Genomic DNA, 25,520 nt, shown 5'->3' with positions numbered 1-25,520 from the left:
TCAGTACAACTGTACAGATATGTCCCACCTTACAGGAAGCTGACATCTAGCTCACAGGTAAAAAGTGAATGGCAGAAATCATCTGGTCTAACCACAGATATCAAGGCCAGTAAATGCAGAACAGTAGGAAGCATCAATTTACTTCATACAGAGGAAATAATATTGCTTAAACCTGCCTTTCAAAATAAATTAACTAGAATTTCTATGACTTTTAGAAGAGGAAGATTAGAAAGGTACTATGAATATGCTCATGTAGACCTACAGAATTCAAGTTTTTCTCTGTTGTCAAAAAAATCCTGGACAGTACACAGCCATCACGAAAAATTCTCACATTGAAATGCACTCTTGACTAGAGTCTCAGTGTCAACTTCTTTGCTATCAGAAGCACAGCAACTCTCCCATTACCTAGTACTAAATGCTTTTAAGAAGCTTGTACATTAATCTGTTTTGAAGGAGAATAAATTCACTCCACAGTCTCATAAAACTTTATGTTCAGTTGCATCATGTTACTGACATGCTGCTAAAATTCAGCAAAGTGTTTGTAAAGCATATGCACCCTCTTATTTAAGAGTGAACATGAAACTTGTAATAAGCTTTAGCTGACAGTAATTTTGCTTACAAAGCATGTGGATTCAGTTTTAGAATTCATTAACTATTAGACTAGGCCATTTTTTAAAATCACTATACATTTTAAAATCACTCACTATAGGTGCTCTTATACAAGCACAATGTAAGGTTTATGAAATCCATAAAGCATCTCCATGCCATCAGACTATCTTTTGTCCTGTTTCAGCATAGATTGTGGTTTATATACAGAAATCATAAAGCACAAAATTTCAGTTTTAAGAACCAAAGCATCCATTGGGCTTATGATAATTTTCCATATCAACAGTCTGAATAATGAAAATGAAATTGCTTTCCCAAGTTTAAGCAGGTTTGACAGCTGGCAAAATTGGGAGACTTGAAGAAGGTTAACTATAACAGTGAAATATGTAGAAAAAGCCCCACAAACAGTGAGAAAACACGATTTAAGTATCAGATACCACAAGACACTTGGGTCTTGTCAGATCTAGTGGAAGCTGTTAAAAATATTTGATTTTTTGTATCCCCCCAAATTTACGAATATGCCTCATACTTAGCTAAGGCACAAAAGTGCAGGGACTGAAGAAAACGCTAGCAGCTAGTGTTCCATCCACTAGTTTATAAATCTGACAAGAAAGAGAAATCAAACTGGACATACAGGTCTCTGAATGCCGAGTGTGACCTTTTATTAGCAGACATTTTCATTCCATATGCATTCATATTATAAACAAAACAGAAAATGCATGTGCTACAAGAGTACAAAAAACAGCTTTATTAAATCATTAACAACCTAAATATTTTAGAAAAATACTTGCTTTGCAACTGCAATATCATGATCCAAGCATAGAGTAATCTAATTCTTTCCACTGTGTATCAGTTGAAATAGGAACTGTGAGCAACTTTTAAAAACTCAGTCTGGAAAATAAACTTCCAGAAAGAAATAATGCTGAAGGCATCATCATTCTACATCAAAAGCCCCAAAAGTACCATAGCAATATGTATTTCAGCTGCCCTTTTAACAGACATGTGATATCAGGCAACAAAGACAACAACTCACTCTCAGGTTTATGCCAAAACAGAGCTTAAAAATGGTACAAGGCAAGTTACTACTTGTGAGTGTCAATACAGTTAAGATTATCAAGAAAGATAATCTTAGGGTACCACCTATACAAACTGTATGAGAGTATTTTTAAGAGTTATTGAGTATCTTACAAAATGCAACTATTTTAAATAGGGAATAGTGTTACATATCAAGCAAACAGCTTTACACTCCCTTGGTTAAAGAAGCGCCCACTTCCCTGCAGCCAGATAATTGAGGCAATCTCCAAATGCTTGTGATTTATGGGCTATGATAGGTAAAGGTGGCATGATTTTTTAAAAACTTTTTTGTTTCCAAGACAGAATTTATCTTTTTCTGATGACAGTATAAAAGCTTAGTACAAAAAACAGAACAGAACAAAGATTTCTCATAATGCTTTTCAAAGTTGATTTTAAATGCCCACTGCAATAAATACCAGCTTAGAGCTCACCAATCCAAATTCACCATTTACTCCAAAAACAAACAAAAAAGAGACTACACCTAAAAGTGAGTATGGAGTCCCTCCCCTAGCTATAAAAGGAGAAAAATATACCCCTAGGCCCATTATAACACACACAAATCTTAATTTAAGCCATTTGTCAGAGCAACTTGAAAAGCAAGTGAAAAATGCTAAACAATAAAAATTTATACCTAAAATTGTCAAAGCTTTATTATTGTGAACAACAATTTGTAAATTACTGAAGAACCAAACAACACCTGTTACTGTTTCCACAGTGGGAAAGGGGCAGAGGAAATGATGTGGCACCACAGATCTTTAAAAGAAACAATTGGAAGAAATTAGAATCCATGTACATAGGAGAAATTTTATCCTGTCTCATATATAGGATTGAGAACTGAAGGTAAAGCAAACTTTCTATAGGATCTTCCAAGCCAATCTTTGATATTCTTTCCTAACAAGAAAAAGAAGGAAAATACTGGCTTGCTAGTTTTGTATGCTCAACAACATGGCTATAATTCAGATTTACTTAAAGCTTTATAAATACTGTTCTATCTTACATGCTTAATGACTCCTTAATTTTGCTGTCCACAATTTCCTTATACAGAGCAGCTGACATCACTTCTTCCATTGGACACATGATGCCATATTCTTCACAGCCATTCTCTTGGACCAGAGGATCCATTTTATGAGGATCAAACATTATATTATTTGGCGTCACTAGCAGCACACCATTGACCGTACCCTAAAATGAGAGGGAAAAGAAGTGGTAATTTTTCTTCTTCAAGTTCCAGCTTATTCTTCGTTTTTCAGTAGGAAAAAGGCGCTTTTTTTTTTTTTTTTTTTTTCATGAAGCCATTTTAAATTTATATTTAAGCAACCTGCTATATTTCTAGGTAACTGTTAAAACCCAAGAAACTGTAACTTTTTCTGGGGAAGCAAGTTAATACCACCTGCTTTCCTATAAGAAACAGTTTTATTCCTCACAACTAATCAATAACTGGTATTAATAAAGAGAAACCCTTACACACTGAAGAATACTCTGAGATAAGGAGACATCCTTCCCAGATAACCACAGGGCTTAATTGGTAGTTTTGAAAGCAATTTTTGCCTAAACTAGACTCTTAACTCTTTTCTCTCACTGTCTAGTATTTTAGAGAGACCTTCAAACCCTGTAATTTATCTTAACTTGCTTTACACAACAGTAACAGAGGCTGATACCAGTGCTTCCAACTTAATGGACACATTGACTGATTGGATAAACATTTAAAGAATGAAACAAGAATAAAAAATACTCAAGATGATCAAAGATGAAATTTTGGAAGGTTTTAATTACAATGATACTGCTGCAGTACATGAATGCAAGTAGAATTTAAACTTTACCTATGAAAAACTTTAAGGTTGATATTCATACTATGAATTGTTTTACAACACAAGTATAAAAACAAAGTTCATTTATAATATGCTGAACTTTTTTTGAACAAAAGTTAAAAACACATGCAAACAGCAATCACCTGGTATAGAAATTCATTTAACTGTCAGAACAGTAGAGTTTGAGCTAAGAATACTTCAGTTACAGATCTTGACTCCTAGAGACTTTACAAATCTGGATATGCCAAACTTTCATGCAAGAACACAGTTCAAGTGCTGTTGAAGGAATTAAATATTTATCTTACTGATAAAACATTCACAACTATTATAAACAGTGTGTATTGGAGAAGATTGTTTTCAATTTTGTTTCAAGAAGACATTAGCACTTGCACAAACACAGATACAGTTCTTCCTAACTCAAGAAATTTTGTTCCCACATGATGGCTGACGACCTTCACACCAGAAAAACAAAGATCCCAAGTAGTAAAAAGAAAAGTGCAAGTTATAAAAAAATCCAAACCAAAACAAAAATACTAAAGTCTACAATAATGACCAATGCTATTTCTAGAATGGAAAAGTGAAGACTTGTCTCAAAAGCAGCCCAAGTATCTGTATTTGAGTCTTAGTTGTTCACTGCTTAATCAGATTTTACATACATCTTTTAGAGTGCAACACGTGCTGAAGATTTTGAAGTCAGCAGAAGACATTTAAATTAATTCCAAGGTGTTTAAAGTACTGAAACAAGACTTATGTTATGCATTTCTTTTCTAGCACTGTATTGAGGCAATGGACTTTCAAGGCTGTCTTCCAAGAAGACAGCTGTCAAGAGAAATCAACATTTTTTTTTATATCTATATAGTCTAGAAAACAAATTTAACATGACTGCAGAAGTCAATGAGTCTACTAGAAGAATGATTGCTTCTGTTTAAATATAGCTTCTGTAAATTCAGTACATAATTAAACAAAAAAGCAAAATCTTTTCTACATCTGACCTCTTTCATTAATGGTCATGAAAATGGAATTTTATTAATACTCTCTAGATCTGACCCAGAAATTGTCATAGTTTTGATAGCAGTTGGATTAGATGATCATTGCAGATCCCTCCCAACCAAATATCCTGTTCTATTCTTTCCATGCCCATACACTGCATGGAGATCTTCAACACAGCCAGGCTGAAGAGAAAATGGTAAAGGCTGTAAGACTGCTCTATCTGAAGGATTTAAGTGTTCAACACCAACTTCCACAACTATGTATTACTTAGTAGAAAAAAAACAGTAATTGAGTTCATTAGAGAGCTCTTAATTTCTAGAAATATATTGTCTTCATTTGTTCACTATCACATGGATTTTCCTTGAAAAATTAAGTACACAGGAATTGCTAAAATTGAGGCAATAAAGAGATTATATTTTTCTGTCAAAGACTGTGCTGTCATGGCTGAGATATCATTTATGTCAACAAGCTCCAATGCTTTACAACTTGCTTTCAAGAGCACAGATAAGACTGCTTCACCTGACAGCACAGGCAAAAAACTGATTTAAGAAAAACAGCTTTGTATGTTTGACATTGCTTATCTGAATACTAGAGAGTCACATCATCTGAACAACTTGTATGAAGAACTATCAGCCAATCATTTCAGTTGTCTTGCTTCAAACTCAGTTTTAGCAGTTAAGAAAACCCCAACTTACCCCTCCCAAAGCCCACAAGCCAGGCTTGTTAGTATCTTAAGGAAACATCATGATATCAAGGACAAAAATCTGTGCATGTGCAAGGCTACTCACTACATAAAAACAAGCTTAAGAGACCTTCCTCTGTAAACAGAAGCTTCCTAGAGAGTTCTGACAATGATCCATCTAATGGCAAAGAATCCCAAACCGATACACTGACATACCCTTAGCACACATGGAACGTCCTAAAACCTACCTGTGCAGCCTCAAAGACATAACTAGAAATAATAAAAGCTTATCTTCACCTTAGAAGAACCCTCAACACCAGTAGGCAGGCAGGCATTCAACATGAAAATTAATTAGAAAGAGCATTTCCATATAAAATCTACTACATCAATAGAAATTAAGAATTAAACACTCAGACCTATCAGACCTATCTGTATTTGACAACATAGCTGATCAAACACTTCACTTGCAATTACTGTAAGGAAGTTAAAGATTATAGAGATAGTTTCAAAACTATGGATTTATAGCATCCTAAAATATGACCTATTTAATTTTTATCTATTTAAAAAACAATGCAGCACTTCTGGCTCACAAGTTACTAGACAGGGTCCACAGTTACATGAACACTTTATGATACTTTCCTAGAGAAGAACTCCTCCTAATGAATAACAAGTAAATTCCTAATAATACACTAATTAGCATTAGTATTTCTGTTACTTATTGTTATTACCTCCAAGGATCACCAAATGTTAACCTAGATAGCTAAGTAATGCTCAGGTAAGAGCCAGATAAAGAAACATTTTGTTTGGCTGCAGATTTTAATTACTCTTTTTCAGACAAGCCAACATTTCTGATGCTTTCTCTTACAATTTCTGTGACTCGAACAGGACAAATACTTCTGTCTTTACTATCTTCTAACTTGCTTGTAGGAGTAAAAGCTTCCTTAAAACCTATAGATAGATGTTGTTTCTAGTGTGAACAGAAACCAAGTGCAATTGATTCTTGGAGGAAAAAGGGTAACAGCAGAACAAAACATACAAGTGGGAGCACACAAGCCTTTAGCCAACTGGTGAAGAGCTGCTCATTGCACTACACTAGTCCCTAACCGAGAGATAGAAACTGCAGCAACTCCAGCCTTTGAGAGCTAACACCACAGCTTTGCTTAAGTCAAGAAAAAATTGTTCCTTTATGTACCTGAAACTTAATTTCCTTACTGGCTTGCCTTTAAAGATCAGACAAATTTTTATGTTAGCATTCCTAAAATATATATACAACTGTTGTACCAAGTACACAACAATGAACTCCAGAGCATTTTATTACCATGCACTGATTTAAGGCTCTAAAACCACTTTTCTGGTTACTCATACACAGTTATGCACTATGGCAGCAGATGTCACAGTTGTCTCAAAATACCCAGGAATAGGCAATGATGGTGACACCAGAAAAAACACCTAGAGCATTTCTGCATCAATAGCATGGCTGGCAGGACCAGACAGTGATTGTCACTCTGTATTCTGACATGTGGCCTCACCAGTGCTAATACAGTGCTCAGTTCTGGGTCCCTCAATTCAGTAAGCACACCAAGGTACTGGGGCAAGTCCACAAAAGCCAATCAAGCTGCTGAATGGTCTAGAGATTAAGTCCTGTGAGCATCAGCAGAGGGATCTGGGCTTGTTCAGCCTGGAGAAGAAGCTCAGGAGGACCTTATTTTCTACAGCTACCTCAAAAAAGGCTGTAGCCAGGCGGGCACTGGTCTCTTCTCCCAGGCAACCAGGGACAGGACAAATAGAAATGGCCTCAAGATGTGTCAGAGGCTGGGCATAAGGAGGAATTTCCTCACAAAGCATTGGGATGGGCTGTGCAGGGAGGTGATGGAGTCACCATCCCTGGAGATTCAAAAAATGATTGGATGCAACACTTAGAGCCATGGTCTAATTGACAACATGGTGATCAGGGAAAGACTGAACTCAGCCTCACAGGTGTTTTCCAACAAATATGATTCTGCAATATTGTTCTTGGTAAGTTATTTCCAACAAGCTAACTGTCCCTGCTATCTTATAAACACCAAAGATGACTGAGAGCCTAGTCTGCTCCCCATACAATCGCTGTGTTTCCTTGCTTTTGGAGCAGAAAGCTCCCAAGCTCCTTCTCTGACCTGGTAGATCTATGGAAAATATAACAAAATTCCAAACACCCCTTACTACTTTCAGTTAAAATCAAGCAGGGTACTTTTTAAAGTACCTTTTTTTTTTGCCTCAAGGAACAGTACAACAAATGAGAAAACCCCAGAGCAGCACACTTTTCTACAGCAGAAGCCAGCAGTGCAGCTGTAAGACAGGACACACCTACATATGCAGGAAGCAGTGAGTTAAGATGTGACTACAGCATACAGACTGGTTACAGTGATTTACTGTCTGTACAGAATGTGGCATATTCACATGACCCTGTCCCTTACTGTGCTCAACAGGCCTCTATCAGTGGCTATAGCCAGTTAACACAGAGCAAGCATTGCAGGTTCCAATCACTGCTCCTCAGAGAATTCTTCTGTGCTTGTCCAGAAAGTCACAAATGTGACTAAATCCACCTCCAATCATATACAAAATAAGCAGTTTCAAAAAATGAGAAATGAGACAATCTTACCCTAATGAAAGCCTTTTTGCATAGACACTGAAAAACAGGCTTTCACTAGATTTCAGTTTACAATCAGCAGTCACAGCGATGACAGACATCACACCTTAAGCCCTAAAGAATGGTTAAATATGAGCTTCAAAAGTCACTTTCAGAAGCAGAGGATAATTTTTTTTAGCTTTCTCCAGAAACCTTTTGGAAATTTATCATCCTGCATCATGAGAAAAGACATTCAAGAGGACATTCTTACCAATATGTGGCACAAAGTCTAAATTACATGCTAAACTTACAAGATCTGGCACTCAGATCTGAGCAAGTCAGAATGCATTTTTCTCCCACCCACCTTCCCAAATATGGATAGACATTGCAATAAGTTATACAACTTTTTAGAAATAGATTTCTCCCTGAAGCTCTTAGAAAATAGGCTGTAATGCTGCAAGTCAAAGACAGATGCTGTTAATACTCCCTGTAATTCTCTGAGGAGAAATTACAGCACATAAATATGCTGTAAATTTTAACCCCAGATTTTTTTCAGTATATCCAATTTCTAACAAAAGCTCATAGCTCTCAATTCCTCTGCATAACAGCACTTAAAACTGATAAGTAAGTTCCTAAAAAATTCACCTACATGAATGCAATGAATGAAGAAAATCACCTGCAAAGTTGAACAAAGAAAAAAAAAAAAAAAGCTGTTCCAGTATTTGCCTCACCAACTTGTAACAAGTGGCTTTTGTCAATACATATATATTGCCGAAAGGCTTCAAGCCTAGACATACACAGATTTGCAATCCTTTCCCCATCAGCCAAAAAGCCAAAAATGGCAGTTTTCGGAGGTTCTTTTAAATCTGTTTGTCATTAGTGTACCTTATCTGCAAACCTATTGCTGAACAACACAGAAACAGTGGTAGCTCTGCATACATGCCTGAACTTCAGGCAATGGAATAGATATTATAAGTACTTTGAATTTTATTGCATTCATTGAGTGAAGGCATTTTTCATAGATAAAGTGTCTAATAGTATTTTTTCAGCGAGGTATGGGAACAATAAATTTTGGTTTTTGACCAAGTGTTCTAAGATATTTTTTTTAAATTTTCTTTACCTCAGTCCCTAGAAGTCTGTGCAAGACTTGTGAACTTATGAGCTGAACAGAGGTTAATTAAGTGTCACTAACTGGAAGGGATTTTGTGTTATGGTGCTATTGAAAGAACTGTAACTGCTTCAAAGGAAAAAACAAAATCAAGGTGTCTACCATACCACACCAAGTCAAATGGCAAACAATACAGAACTTGTTTGCAGAATCAGATTTCTTCTGCTTGCTCTGTTCTGCTTTAAAAAGATTTCAAAAAGGAAGCAAAGCGACACATCTGTGTATTTCTTAGTATTTTCTTATTTCCTACTTTATTTCTTAGTACAGTTTAAGGCATGTTTTTCTCCACTGTAAGTAAAGAAAATTACTTACAAGAGATACTAAAGGGACAATCAGACTTCATGCCCTCAACATAAAATAATTATGTAACAGTACAGCATTGGGGATGTCTGTCACATTATTAACTGCTTGCATCATGTCCTGATCAAGAGGCCTGGAGAATCCAAAGGAAACAGTAGGTAAAAAAAATAGTATATATATATATATATATAAACATATGCATGCAAATTGATTCATCTATTCATCCCTGACTAAAATCTACTCTATGTTTATACTATAAATTATTATTACATCCTATACAGTAACAGTAATACCTGAATGTTTCAGTACCTTGCCATTAGTGATGTACTTGCAATTAATTTTTAGAAATTTCTCTGTAAATGCTTCCTCCTCTTCGGAGGTAGATGATACCACTCTTGAAGGACGAACACATGCATGTGCTGGTGAAACAGCTGACTCCTTCTGCTGGACTCCATCTGAATCCTGAAAGGAAATACAAAAAGCAAAAAGAACTTAGCAACTTACTTTTTCAAATATCAATTTCTGGAGATTTTCTGCTGTGCAATTTGACCATAATATGATGGGCAGATTATAAAAGAACTGCTCCAGCAGTGACTCTCAAGAATTTGAAACTGACCTCCACCACAGCAACAGTGCTCAAGGCCAGGCTGGATGGGGGTCTGAGTAACCTGGTCTAGTGGAAGATGTCCCTGCCTATGGCAGAGGGGCTGGAAGAATATCCTTAAGGTCCCTTCCAATCCAACCTATTCTATGATTCTACAAAATATTTTGTTAAAAAAAATCACATACACAAATGCTTTGAACACAATAATCCCAGCAATTTTTCTGGCCCATGTTCTGCTCTACTAATTCAGTTCACATTTTTCCAGTATTTTAACAAGCAGCAGTATCAAGGGCCTGGCTCTAGTCAGGGTAAGAAACATGCATTGCTCTTCCCCTTCAACTGCTGAGCCTGTCATTTCCTCACAGAAAGCAGTCAGTTCTGTCAGGTATGATATAGCCTTGATAAACTCTCTCTGACTGTTTTCAACCATCTTTGTCATTCACATGTCTGGATTTAACTTTCAGAGGATTTCCTTCAAGACTTCCCCAGGAAGATAATATAAAGAGCTACCTATCTCACTGTCCACTATATCCAATACTATATTCCATTTCATATATAAGTGCTATTTTTTGTTACTAATAAAATATTACTATTTTTAGAAAACAGGAACTCCCATGTTCCCTTTGTTTTTCTGATTTTCTGTTCAGTTCTATTCTACTAGATACTAGTACAGAATGCAGATAAATGCCTTTAATCATATCTGGGAACATTATGCACAACTGTTTTCAATTCATTTTGCTTTGCCAGCATCTTTCAACCTTCATTACAGATCAACCAAAAGATCAAAACAACATACAAACCACTAAACTGAATTCTGTTGAAAAAACTAATCAAGGTATAATTAGGAAACAAACCTCCTGGAGATTAATTATCCCTCTACATATGCCTTCCTACTGAAAACTATAGGGTCACTCTTGTGACACAACTCAGCAAGTGGCTCTGAAAGTGCTCAGGTGATATCAAAGCCAGCTATTTCTCATCATACTGCCACATGACAATCTCAGATCCCAGCATGGCTTAGGAAAGGGAGATGCACTACCACAATGGCAGACTTTCCAATTTAATGATGATGCCCTTGTCACTACATATTCTGAGGTGGAATTTAAGCTTTATAGGTAGGATGTTCTCAAATATGTGCCTAAGACTGCTGAATGAAGAAAGCTTTCAAAAACCCTGTAACAACAGAAAAGCTTCAAAATCTAAGCTAATTCTTACAAGCACACTGACAGCAACAAATTATTGAAACTAAAAATTATTGAAAACACTGAAATTTTAAGTGTAGCAAAATTATTAAAAAAATACAACAACAAAAAAAACCCAAACAAGCAACCAAGCAAAAACCTACCAAACTTTCCCCAACTTCAACGAAGTGATTCAAATATTATACCAACTACATGCTGGTTTGTATCTAGCCACATGGCTGTGGTAAGCTGCTCCAATGTGCAATAAAATAGAAAAACAAGAACAGAGCATGGCAGATTATTTTGGACTGAACAGGCATTCAGATATTTTTTAGTCTTCTTATTAAATTGTGACAAGAAATCACTAATTCTATTGACCAGAGAGAAAACTCCTTTACATTATATATGCAGAGGAACACATCTTTACCTTGAAACACATTCAAATTTAAACAGCAAATGAGGAGTCAAAACTGGAGGACAGTCAAAGACAGACATCAAGAGAGCATTAGAGAATGTATACTAGTATTTCTTCACAATGACAGCAATCAGCAAAAGAGAAAAGAAAAACATGAAAGACAGGTGCTATGATGAAGAACAAAATCCTCCAGCCTTAACTGCTCCCATAGAAGTTGGGTGCCTTTTGTGTTGCTGGAGAGACTGAAAACAAAACCAAATGCACACAGCCCACGCTGTGATTTCTGTTCCTTGAGTTTTTGACAAATATTTCTTCTTTCTTCAGATGGACTTTAAAAAGCTTGAGAAACAAAAACACTATTATATATTGTCTCACTGCTAATCTGACTTTCCCTGAAATATTTAAGGACTGCTTGTAATGATACAAAACATGCAACAAGAGGCACAAAATCTTTGGTAAAAATAAAGCATCAGTTAAATGAAATTTCACATTCCAATTGTTGCTAGCACAGGACTGACTACACCTCTTTGGCAGAGCAGGTTTTTAAAGTATTTCCATTTACTTTGTTTCTTCTACACTTGCAGGTTTTTGTCTCCGATATGAACATATAGTCTGAAATCCTCAAATTGCAGGTATCTCCTTATCTACTATATGCTAAGAGATACACAAAATCATTTAAAAAGAAAGAATGAGGTATTTTTCTGGCATGGAATCTGTAGGAAGAACTCTGATTTTCAATAGCAAAATTGATATTTTTTTCCTGGAGTAACTTCTCACAAAATATGTTACATGGGTAGATCCTTCTGAGACTGATATAGATCCAAGTAATACAATACAAAAATGTATTCTTGCAGGTAAGACTGTTTACTGAGGTGTACCACCCTCAGTTTGCCATCAAACCTAAGAGAAATTATTCAGCATAAATGACAGCAGACATAAGAACTGGCATACAAAGACAGAAAAGGTATCACAGCAAAACTAAACAGCAATGTTCAGTAGAAGGGCCATCACACTTTGCAATGCAGTTTGTTCAGCAACAAAGCTAAATCTTTATATTTAAACCCATTTGGACCAAGTAATTAAAGCAAATAAGTAAATGCTTTAAGTCTCAAAGCCTCCTGAACTTTGAGCATACAGAATTCTGGAATAGATGTTTGACAGCTTGACTGAGTACTGTCAAAATATGCTACCAGAAAAATTTCTTATTTGAGTGGAAAAGATAGAAACTGGGAAAAGAATAGTGGTGATGCATGAAGAATCATCCAAATAAGATCATAGCTGCAAAAACTGCAGAGAAGCTCAGGCTGAAATACTGAATCTTCCTGGTTGGACTGCTCCCCAGGAAATGCTGCTGACAGCAAACCAGTGTTACTGGAAAAACATGCTTCCACAAAGCCAGCTCCCACCCAAAAATCTACATTTCAGCTCAATTACAGCACAACATGGATGGCTAAACATTTTCAGCATTTTGCAAGTCTACAAATGTAGAACTACTGAGTAAATTGAGCTACAATTAATTCTGTATTACTCCTTCACCAAAACCCCCCTTTTTTTTTTTTAAAAGTTCGTTTTGTGAAATTAAACTAGAGAACCCTCTCCTACACTCTAGAGCACGCAGGGGGAACCTGAGAATTCCTGCCAATACATCTTTTCTACAAAAACTATCAATAAGATTACAGACAAATGTTTAACAAGCTCTGAAATATAACAAATACAGAAATGCAACAGTAACTAATTAAGATTTCAGAGTGCAATGACAATATTTTGCTGCAAGTAATTTGCCTTCAAATCAAGTTTTCACATTGAGAACTTTAATTTACAAAGATTAAAATCTTATATTTATTAATCTTTACTTTTAAAAAAGAACTATTTTACTTTCAACTCTAAGCATTGTCTAATACTTTCTCCCCAAAACAAAAGGAGAGTTTAAGAAGAAAGCATAGCATCTGTAACATTTATTTTGTCAGGGAAGATAATTTTAAGGACAATAGGTATACCTACATTTACTGTAGCCTTGTCAAGCTCTGCTTCCGAAGATGTAGGTGAGAGGGGACTTACAGGACTTAGGGAGGGGGAGCTGTCCACACTAGAAATGTAGTCTGGGTCAGGAACATACAAAATCTATAAAGAAGATATAGTGTAGTTAGAAGTTAGTTATGTTTTCAGATTTACTTTAGATTACCCATCAATTAAGGTATATTTACTATGTTTTCTCAAAATAAGCTACACAAAACCATTCCTGCTCCCATCACTTTTAAAAGAATTATTAATTGAGGGAAAAAAAACAACACTATACATATGAAATTTTAGCTTTTCAAGCTTTTAAAAGGTATATTGATATCATTTTTATTTTCAGTCATAGTAACCAAGGAAGATGTTCAGATAGATAACATCAAAAGTATACAGCATACCAGAAATAAGAGTGTCCAATGTGTCCAATTATTTCTCTTGTTATGACTCTACTATTTGAGCTATGAGGAAACAGACTCACTGAATACATTTAAAAAAATTCAACTGAATGTATTCACATCTTTAATACATTATTTCAGCCATGGTAGACATTCAATCTATCTAGATAAGGTTCTGCAGCAATCAAAAATGAACACAGAACTTTATCAAACAAAGAGCAAATACCAAATGGCTGATGGCTGATACCACAGCTGACCTCTCATTTGTTTCCAGGCCTGGCTTTCAAGGAGAAGAGAAAATTGAAGGCAGAAACAGGAGGGAAAAAAAGACAAAGGCAACAGTGACCTATATTAAGTGAATGGTAATTCACATACTGCTAGTAAAAACATCAAGTTTCCAGAGCAAAAGAGAAACATTATTCAATTTATTAAAACAGAATTGCAGGCAGTAATATGCAGCCATAGAATGTTGTTTGTAATGTAATAAAGCACAGAATGCTGTATCCTGAATGTTTCTGCTGAGCAAGACTTGGTATATAGCCTGCAATATTGGCAAAGTGTTATTACTGCATCATTTAGTACATCTAGTTTTAAAAGCCCTCTGATCTTAAATAAGGGGCACAGGTAGCTTCCTTTCATGTTTCCTTTTAGGCAGTTATTTAATAGGCACAAGGAATGGACTAGAGAAAAAAGAAAAACTCATTTACAAAGCCAGTAAGAAAATCAGTAAGAGAAGTACTTTAGCACTCTGGTAGGAACGGGAAATACAGTAAAAGAAGACTTTGTTATATAAGTAATATATATAGTGTAATAGTACCTGTCCAGGAACAACTGCTCTGGAGAAAAGCTTATTTAATTGAACCAGTTCATTGGGTGTTGTATCAAATTTCAAGGCAATACTGTTTAAAGTATCTCTTGATTCCACCTGTATTGATAGGGAAAAAAAACAACAAAAACCTGTAAGCAGTTAGTTCAAATAGCAGCTTACATATTTTAGCATGTGTAGAGTTACCAAGATTCTGATGAACTTTAATAGCTTAATTTCTGATAACTGCACACCCTGCAAAAAAAACAAAGCCACCACAAACAACATACCTACCCCCTAAATATTGCAATCCCATGTAAAAGTACATGCCTTCCCACTATGTTTCCAGGTGTCCACAAGTGTCAGTCACAGTTTAAGCTGTAGGCTCAGATACTGCACCAGAACTTCTGGTCTACAGAGTCACTGCTGGGTAATAAATACACAATTGACTGGGTTCACAGAATAATTCATTCCCCCTCTTCAACTGCTTTACTCCACTCCTCACCGACAGAAAAGCTGAAGAGTTTCCTCTATAAATATAAACACACTCTCTTACTATTGAAGCTTGTTAAAACTCTGAAGTAAAAACCATCACTGAGAAAATGCAAAAATGCTGAGGCAAAGCAGGTTGACTACTATGACAGCAGATGGAGCATAAGCATTTTGAGAAAGTGATTCCCAACTAAGGAAAGAATTTTTTTCCAGCTCAGATTCTTGGGAGACCTCCATCTCCTAAAGCATATTCAAAATGAGCTACGAGAGGAAAGCAAAAAGAAAAAAAGTATTATAAAGAAAGATTATTTCAGAATAAACAATTCATAGCCTTAGGAATAATGGTGATACAAGGAAACAAACAACCAAACAATTTACTGTATAATGGCACAAGGCTTAATCAACACTGTACCAGGAAAAAATAGATTTTATCGGTTAAGATGAAGCTATATAAGCTAAGACACATTTGCAGCTAAAGGTAAGCAGTTAGAGAATTCTTTTCCATATAATCTTGCCAAGGTGCACTTGTCAACCTAGATTCAAAAAAGATATAAGCACTGCCAAAGAAAAGGTAATTAGCTTTTTTAAGATAGGATTAGAAACCTATTATAAGAATTATTCATACAGGAAGCCAATAAGCTAAACAAAGCAGCAAACATCTCTCTACACTAGCATTTTCAGTATGGAAGACTATTGTAGTAGCTCTCAGTTTTCAGTACTGAATGATCAAAGATATGCAAAAAATAAGAATGTTTTCATATGTCACATTTAACTGGTACTAAAGCAGAAATCAAAACAGGACTGCAACAAGACCAGATATGTACTAGGTGCTTAACAGACCATAGCAACACTAATCACCAAATCATTGAACAGCAATGTTTCCATCAAAAGCTCGACATAATATAGAAAGTTTGCTAAAACAAATTGTAAATTCAAATTGAAATTCAAAAATTTTGCCTGAGTACGCTCTCACATAAATGTTGAGAGACAACAGTTAGCTGCTGGGTATTCTTCTTATGTATCACTTAATGACTGAGATTTTAGACTAACTTATGACAGAAAACAAATTAAAAGCATTCAGACCACAAAGCTTAAGCCCTTTTTAGAATCCATTCACTCTTTACAGCCTTCTGAAATATAAAAACATCTTGTGAGACACCTTGGTAACTGAAGGGTTTATCTCAGTGATAAACACAATGGCAACTGTAAGCTTCCTTTTTGTTTGGCTGTGAAGTTTGCACACTGCAGGGGACACACCCAACACTTCAGGGACCAGCAGAGACACCTTTTCAAAACAAAGACACAGCTCATGTAATGGAGACTTCCTGAAGTATCTTCCTAGATTCAAAAGGCCTATTTTCTCAGGCTCTCTACCGTTCTAAAAAGTAGAATCCAAACAACCAAAATCTCAAAGAATAACTTTGTAGAAAAGCACAGAAGTAACAAAATCTGAATAGTGCCACTACATACCTTGGATCCCCCAGCTTTTCCCTTATGATTTTATTACTATAAGAGAAGGCAAGAAGTTATTCCTTCCCTTTCAGAAAATAAACTTTCTATACATTGAGGTAGCTACTTAAATGCTAATGTGAATGTTAAAAATCTTATATAAATATTTGAATATTAAATCTTCATTGAGAACACAGCCATGTCTCCTGGGTGTGCTTATGTATACAGCAGACAGAGAACTTCAGCCACCATTATCTCTGGCTAAAACTACCTTCATTTCCCTCAGATAAACAGCTGGCAAATTTATTTAAAAACTTTATTTTAAACCAAATTCTCTACTGGTATTTTAATGAACTGTACTGTAATTGTAGCTCAACTGTCAGAATTCATTCATTCCTCCATTGAAAATAAACATCAAATACATACGAAACAGAGTGCAGAAATAATTATTTTTTTTATTTCAGCACAAGGTGTCCAAGACCCAGAAAACAAACTGTATCTTAAGGGCACTGAAATAAACTAACAAATTAAACAGATGGTAAGACTGATAAAAAGGGTGAGAACAAAAGGGAGCAAGTAACACAACTGTGGCACTATACCCAAGCCTTTAGAAATACCAGTTATGACTACAATAATTGTTAACAGGTCTAATTTATATAATATGCAACATCAGTAAAACAATCTTGCAGATATCATAAAGCCAACTTCAAAAATAATCAGCAAAAGACAACAGATGAAGTAACATCACCATTATGATCTACATTTCCAATAATCCCTAAAATTACTTAAAGGACTATGACAATGGGATGCTCAAAGAGAAGTGGAAGCCTAAAAAAGTACACACTCCTTGGATTTGAAATGGAAGAGTCAAGAAATTAAAAAAAAAACAAACAAATTTCCTAAGTGTACAGCTTTCTAAATAGTATGTAAAGGCTCACAGTGGCAATAGAACTAGTGGCACCAGAAGAGAACCCTTAGCACTCTATATGCAGGCTGAAAACTCAGTCTTGAGGCTATGGTCTACTAAAGGCTTCTGTGACCCTCAGGAATCGATACTGGGCTCTTCCCCTAACCTGGACAACACAATCTGTATTAAGTACTTATTCACTACTTCAGGAGAGCACAGTCTTCAATCCCCAGGGACATAAAGGGAAGTCTTACACTAGAGCCTCCAACACTGAAAAATCATATAATCCATTTCAACTGCTCACTTATAAATACATTTTTTTAAAAAACCAAACCTATCTGAAAATAGCCACAGTTATTTCTTTCTTCTCCTCAAAAGGAAGAGCAGTAAGAAGGCTTCCACTGAAGTCACAAGACTGCTAGCATGCTACAATCACTGATGATTAGTAGGCAGTACTCTGCTCACGCTCCATTATTCACCCATAGCTGGCTCTTCTGACACCTACTGGAAGGCACCAGGTGTGCTCCTACAACATGGAATACAAAAGCTGAAGGGGAACACATGGCTTGAGCAGTAATTGTGAATTCTGAAATAACAAGACAATATCAACTTGCATCTACTATGCTGACTGACATTGAGAAAAGGATAAACTCTATTAAAAGATATCTGTTCACTGTCTAAGCAGTATCAGCAAAAATGAACCCATTTTTTCTGTATCACTTAGAAGCAGTTCAGAACTTCCATTAATTAGTACCATGTATGTTGACATCTGCTGCTGCTGCTACATACACAACAAAAGGTTCAAGTTTCCATGCCTTGGGAATTTTACACTAAAATCTTAAGCATGAAATACTTTCTGTCTTTAGCTTTAAGGAGAAAATTCATTTTATTATTTGTCCCATAACTAATTTTTTTTCCTAAAAAAATTCTGGTGTGAAGTCTACTTCACATTAAAACCCTACAGTTTGCACAAGTGAGATGCTAACTCATGCCAAACTTCACAAATGAGATCTTCCCTCCTAAAATCATTTAGCCACTGGAAAAACTAACATATTAAATTATTGTATAAAAAAGGCAAAAATTCCCACTAATTTCAACAATGCTAGAAGGTGAGGGGGAGTCTGGCTTCTAATTAATTCTCTACTATTCCTCAAAGAAGCAACACATGCAAGTATATAAATATGTGTGTGTGCATGTGTCATCATTGTGACAGGAAATAGGACTAAGTCAGAAGCCAGACACAAGTACACCTCTTCACATATAATAAAGTAAGAAATAACAACAGTACCAAATTACCACAACAGTTACCAGACCCCTCTTACAGAGAGCATAAGCTCAGTTCCCAAAGGTTATAACCATGTGTTTTATTAAAATATATATACATACAATATTAACCAAACACAATGCTACTCAAGAGCTTCATGAATGAAATGTACAGCAAGACCTGACAGAATACAATATCTGTGAAGCTGAAATGCATCATGTTCCATGCAACAGGCTCCTTTAGAAGCTGGATTAAGTTTAATGACAAAAAGCCTTTGATTCCTGTGAATCATCTTTTTTGACTCACAAGGAAGTGATGCATACTTCAGTATGCATTAAGAAAGCTATTTTTGGATCTAAGACTCCACCTACTGGAACACAAAAACCTGCAAAAGTACATGGCAACCTGACACAAACACAGATCAAGTTAAAAAAAGGAAAGCTCATTGCTTTTTCTTTGCCTGGAATGCTACGTACCAATGTAAAAGCACACACATGGCAGCAAGAACCAAATTACAGAATCTACTGAGTATGGATGCCAGCAACACAGAGCTACACCCGACTGTTTTTCCAGGTATTTCAGATAAAATGAAGTTAATTTAACAACAGTCACAGTTACATTAACATTCTTCAACTGCTAGAACCTAAGCAGCAAGAATTTGTTTTGAATTTCAACTTCAAGGAAGTCTTTAGAGCAGGCTAGAATTACATTCAAATTCCAATAAAAGCCATGCTAATGAAATGCTTCTTGCTCAACTACACACATACTCTGTCTCTTTCCAAAAAACTATCACAGCCTTTTCAGTACTTAAGCAATTATCACAGCTTGGCTTAATGTAACAGAGTTAAGTCTTCCCCATATCTCTTATTCCTGGAGTAAGAGAACACCAAGAGGTCAAGTGAAGACTTTTCGTAAAGAAGTTCTCATTTTTATTTATTATGTCCAGCTTCAAAAGCATTCAAAGATAACCATGGCAGACTTCCCCTATTTTAACATCAATTCTATAAGCATTATTTATAGGCTTAATTATATTTCCAGTACATAACACAAGACAGATACTTCTCACTTCTGTTTCCCTTAGTAACCACAAATGTGAAAGCTGACTGCAGCACAGTTTGAGGGTCATTTCAAGAACAGAACAGGGAGAGAAAGGCTCCATTTTCAGATACCAAAGAAGAAACAGAGTTATACAGTAAAAGGCAGAGATCTACAGCAATTATTAGAATACCAGAAAGTCAGTATCAAGATACAGTTCCTTTCCCAATTTTATTCTGTTATTTTCCCTGACAGCAACAGTTTATCAATAATGCTGAAAGCAAAGAACGTGTACATAATTATATAACCATTGTTACTTGTTTCTAACTAGCTACCTAAAAGTGAACCAGTCAACAGTTTGATTAGCTTGGGATTTCTAAGAAAAAAAACCAAGCACTTAAAGGGAAAAAACAGTATCAGTACTACCAGCTAATTCCCTGATTTAATTTCTGTCAAACTAAACTATCAGATACACAGAATTCTAACATTTAAAGCAATACACGTTACAGTTTTGCTTATGTTTTGTAATGCAACTTTTCAGCCTGCACCTGCTTTGCAGTAACATTCTAACAATAAAGCAGTAACTTACAGAATATTCAAGAGTCCCTCTAGGTCTTTGAAAAGACATTCGTCGCCCATCTTTCTTGTCTGGGGTCTTCTTCTGGCCAGCATCTGAAAAAAATTGAGGCAATGTGTGTGTTAAATTCATTTTCCTCTCTCAATACTGTCACAGGCTGCTGACTACAGCCCCGTGGGCAGACATCTAATCCACCAGTTACACAGCTTACTCCTGCTGATTCCAACAGACACCAGCTGCTAAAATAGGGACTTCATACCTCTGCAATGCTTTAAGAATTGGACCAATACAAACAACTGATAACTGGAAACCAACTAAGTGCAAAAATACCTGCTGCTGCCCAGGAAGCGATTAATGAAGACTAAATAGGACATTGACTCCATTAGGCAAGCAACATTTCTGAAATTGCTGTGTTTAATTGATTTTGTATCACACCCAGTCTGCTTTCATCTGAGGGGAAATGATCTAGAATTCTTTTATGTTTTATCTAATTACTGGAGATTTTTTTGTCACTGTTTGATAAGTACAGAGTATTTAAAGCTTTTTTTATAAAAAATAAAGACTATTAATATTAAAGTAATAATTATCCTGTCTGTTGTAAACACACAGAGCTAGTAAATAAACACTAAAGATTCTACATAAATAATGCAAATAAGAATGTTCATTTTATTGGGGCACTGTATTTTGATGACTTGTTTCACAGGCCAAGAAAACAACTATTTGTAACTAAAGCATACTCTCTTATTTTATACTAACTAGCTTGATATTTATGATAATCATGATGCACCAGTGTAGTCATACAGTTCAACAAAAAGCACATACATCTCTAGAAAAGTTAATGTTTCAATATCTGCATGTATACACACACAAGCATTTCTTAGATGAATCTCCTTCACCACAAGATCTCCACCCTCAGCAGTTAAATATCTGCTATTAAGGAACCCAAAATACTTATGTGAATACTTACATGAATGAGACATTAGGTCATGCTACAATGGGATTAATTATAGGCCCATCTTGATACATACAAATTTCTTATCATAATTTGCTAAAATATTTCAAGCCAAATTGAACAGAAGCAAGACACTAAAATGCATTAAATGTTATGAAATGTATTTTTAAAAAATATTTTAGCATGGCTACATTGAGAATTGAAAACAGTGTAATCCATTTAAACCTCACCTGAGGTACTAAGGAAACATGCTATAAACCAACAGCATCTTTAATGCACTATTAGATTTAATTAGGATCATGATTTCGACACTAGAAAAGGGACTAGACAAGTATCAGCAAAACTTTCATACACCCACTCTCAAATTTCTACATGGATAGGCAAAACTATAAAGATATACAGGGCAGGGAAATAACAATGTAAATTACACAGCAAGTTCTGCCAAAATAGAATGAAATGTTAAAAAAACCCAGAATAAGAAACCTAGCTCAGAAATCTTACATTTGCTAAATAGGCCAAGCTGCACAGGACAACAAAGTAGCAATTTCTAGCAGATCCAACATAAATAATCTCCTGTGGTACTCTTTGTACAGATAAAAAAATATAAACTTTGGTTTAATGAATCCTCTTTTATAGATTGAAAAAAGCCTGCAGAAGAATACACCCATACTTAAAAATGATGTATAGATGGCAACAATTAAGGTAAGTTTTTATAGCCATGAAAGACATTCAAGACTAAATCTACTTCTAAAAGGCTTCTAGAAATTCTGAAAACCTATACACTAATTCTGCACGCTGCTATCTTCATTCAATACATTAGAAGGTCTTATTTACTAATAGCAGCTATTTAAAACTTAGCTGGAAGAAACATTCAATTCTAATTATATTATTAGAGTTTAAACATACTACAAACGTCTGAGGGAAATGAAGCCAACTCAGTAACAATAAAATACAAGTTTGTGCATCAGCTTAGCAGCAGCCAGTTCTCTTCCTCTAGGTCAAATATTTTGTTACCAAAGTTTTCACCTGACCTGGCAGCACAACAGGTACCAGCTCAGCAAGCTACAGAAAGCCTAACAGTTGCTTGACTGTAGCTATTCCAAATTTTTCAGCCCTTATCAAAGTTTTGCCAATAGCCTAATAATTTTCTTTCAAGAGCAGTCTGGGTCAATCCTAAGAAAAAGTCCAAGGATGCAACTGAAAACAGACTGATCTCATCCAGGATCCCATACATGCCTCAATCTATAAAAGAAGAACCATTACTTCAGAAGAAGATGTCTTCTTCCCCTCCTCCCTGCCATTAGATGGAAGTAAAGAAGCCCCACACTACAAATGTCTATGTTTGTATATATACATATATATATACACACTTCAGCTGTATATAACCAAATGTAGTTTCTGGGACATTTTTCTCAATCCAAATTTAATTATTTTTTTCTTACTGGTTCAAGTGTCTGAAGGCCTTCAGACTAGTGCCACTCAAGAGGTCAAGACTAATTATCTTCTCCCTCTCCAGCAACTGAGCAGCAGAGTGACATCTTGCATAAATACCCACTTCTGTCCCTTATGCCAGAAATAAAAATGGGAAATTATTTGCTCTTCACAGCAAAAGAACCTGCTGCTTTACACTTAGAATCACAAAATCATCATAAAATATCCTGAGTTGGAAGGGACTCACAAGGATCACTGCATTGAACTCCTGGCCATGCCCAGGACACCACCAAGAACCACATCATGTGCCTGAGTGCATTACCCAAACTCTGGCAGTCTTGGTGCTGCAACCACTTCCTTGGGGTGACTGTGCCAGTGCCCAGTCAGTCTCTGCTTGAGGAAGCTGCAGATCATTATGAGGTCTCCTCTTCTGCAAGCTGGACATGCCAAGTGACCTCAGCCATCTCTCCTTATGGTTTCCATTCTACACCCCTCACCATCTTCAGATATTTGAGAGAACTCTGGTAACTTCAAGAAAGTAAGATCAAACAGAGGGTAAGGGTGAGGAAGGCAAGTTGTCCATTGAAGACACCTCAGAGGAAAGCCAGGAAAACTCCCACCACAACTTTTCCAGGAGTTTACAGTCTGCAGTTAGGGTTTTTTGATGCCCTCCCCTCTCATACCTAAGGCAGTAAATGCTACCCCTCCTATCAGTGCCCACTTCCATTTCTTCAGTCTGTGAAAGCACTACCTCCCTCTCACTATATGGGTACAGGATTCAAGTGTTTCATAACCTGACACGATGTAAGTCTCCTGAGTCAACAAGAGATGGAGGCAGGCAACACTGAGCTCCATGTGTGCTGACTACCCAGCTGGCCAAGCTATCAAAATCCACACCTCTGCCCACAGCCCAAGTGCTCAAGCTGTCTGTTCATACCAAACACATCAATTTTGACCTAACCTCTCAGAAACAAAACTAGGATGTATTTCAGCTGTGAATATAGGTCAGAGTAGCAGAAACATGAAACCAACCTCCCTGATGACACACTACAAACCTCTATTTCTTTCTAAATGAGCAGGCTATTCATTTTTGAGAGCAAAGTAAACACATCTTTCAGCCATTCCAGTGCCCCTGGCACTCTAGGAAGCACATGCAAGCAGGAACAACTGCCAACATACAATGCAGTGATCTGAAAAGTCTTCATACCCAGCAAGAGTCCATCCCATGCTTTCATTTTACTTCTTTTCCAGGTAACTGTTGCACAGAGGCTCATTTTGTTAAGTTACACACAACCACTACTTCATCTGCCAGCAGAAAGCCAATGAGAATAACAAAGGCTGATGCTCTAAGGCCACACCAAGAAAAATCTGACAACACAGATCACACTAAACACAACCTGAAGAGTCGAGCAAGTTGTTTAACATGGGATCTGAGGCACTATGTTATCAGAGCTCTTAGCTGTGCTGTTTAAGACAAAAAGAAAAGACTTTTGGTAACATCAAAATTCATGCTTTAATTCTCAACTACCTTTTCACAGGCCTCCACAACAGCTTGAAACACTGAAGTGAAAAAGTGAATGCCAGATCCACAAATAACAAGAAAATATTTCAGCTAGGATTTAAAAGACTAGAACTAGATGCAGAACACGCTAGAAAGATGCAGAACACAGTGCCCAAAATGACACCAGACCAATCTTTAGTCTGAATGCAGGGGCTCAGAATCTTGCAGTTGAATGACTGTAGCATAAGAACAATTACATATGATCGTATGAACAGAGAGGACTTACTGCTCCAACATACTTACACAGATAGGAAAAGGCAGTTTATGAACATTATGTTTTTTAAAAATGCAGTTTTCAATAAGGCAGCTTTGACATTAAAATAAGAAATAGTCAGTGGCATTGAACCGAAAACAGTTGAAGTCAAATTCCAACATTTATAGCAGGGCTTCTATAAACTGCCTCTGTATGACCCTGTACCACCGACTTTTGGTTGACTGAAAATATTCTTGTGGCTCAAATTATTATGGCAAGAGTTGCATTTCTCATTTCTTAGTATACCATCTGAGCTTAACTGTAGACCTTAAATTTGCAGTTTATTGATGGTTTTAGCATATTATTTTGACTTTTGGCACTAAGAGCTGGTAAAGATGAGGACACAAGCTAAAAACTGCTTAGGAGGCTCTTCAGGCTCTGCATAGAGCAAAACATATTCCTTTGCCCTTCTTGTCTGCACAGCAAGATTAAATCTCAACTTGCAATGTTCCTCAGCTACTATTCTATTCATTTCAATATAATTTAAATAACAAAAAATATCTTTTTCCAGAAAAATTAATTGATAAACCAAACAAGTATTCTCTGAAAAAAAGCAAAGAAGCTGGACAAGTCCATGACCATTACAAATTGTTTAAAATTAATAAATGAGCTTATGATCAAGAAAAAAGATTATTTGTCCACCATCTCACTCCTCAACATACATTTGTACATCAGATTTACAGGTATTAAAAAAATGAAAAGGCAGCAACTTTATCAAATTCTTATCTAGGACAGTTTTTCACAGGATCTTAAACATGCAGCACATATGGGGCAATTAATCAAAATAAGAAAAGTAGTCTGAAAAGTTTTCAAATACATTTTCATTTAGCAGTACATGGAAACAACTCGCTAATTGATAAAACAGGAAGCACAGATATTACATCTTTATTAGATTAGTTCTGCTCAATAACAATTAGATCATTATAATCTGTTCATAAGGAAATGAAAAAGAT

At 36.0% G+C, this 25,520-nt stretch overlaps 1 protein-coding gene across 17 annotated transcripts in view; it reads right to left on the bottom strand.

Annotated features, from left to right (window-relative positions):
* The window catches only part of OXR1 (oxidation resistance 1), a 255,302-nt gene that overhangs the window by 41,055 nt on the left and 188,727 nt on the right, over positions 1-25,520 (bottom strand). For all 17 annotated transcript variants that reach the window (XM_079300938.1, XM_079300950.1, XM_079300954.1 and 14 more), the window contains 5 exons: positions 20,383-20,465; positions 14,659-14,766; positions 13,435-13,554; positions 9,543-9,695; positions 2,678-2,862 (listed from right to left, as the gene is read on the bottom strand). In XM_079300938.1, coding sequence (XP_079157064.1) covers positions 2,678-2,862; positions 9,543-9,695; positions 13,435-13,554; positions 14,659-14,766; positions 20,383-20,465 — 649 coding nt within the window. The remainder of the gene's footprint in view (positions 1-2,677; positions 2,863-9,542; positions 9,696-13,434; positions 13,555-14,658; positions 14,767-20,382; positions 20,466-25,520) is intronic.

This window comes from Erithacus rubecula, assembly GCF_903797595.1.
Source record: "Erithacus rubecula genome assembly, chromosome: 3".
Taxonomy (NCBI): domain Eukaryota; kingdom Metazoa; phylum Chordata; class Aves; order Passeriformes; family Muscicapidae; genus Erithacus; species Erithacus rubecula.
This window is presented reverse-complemented; position numbering and strand designations above follow the sequence as displayed.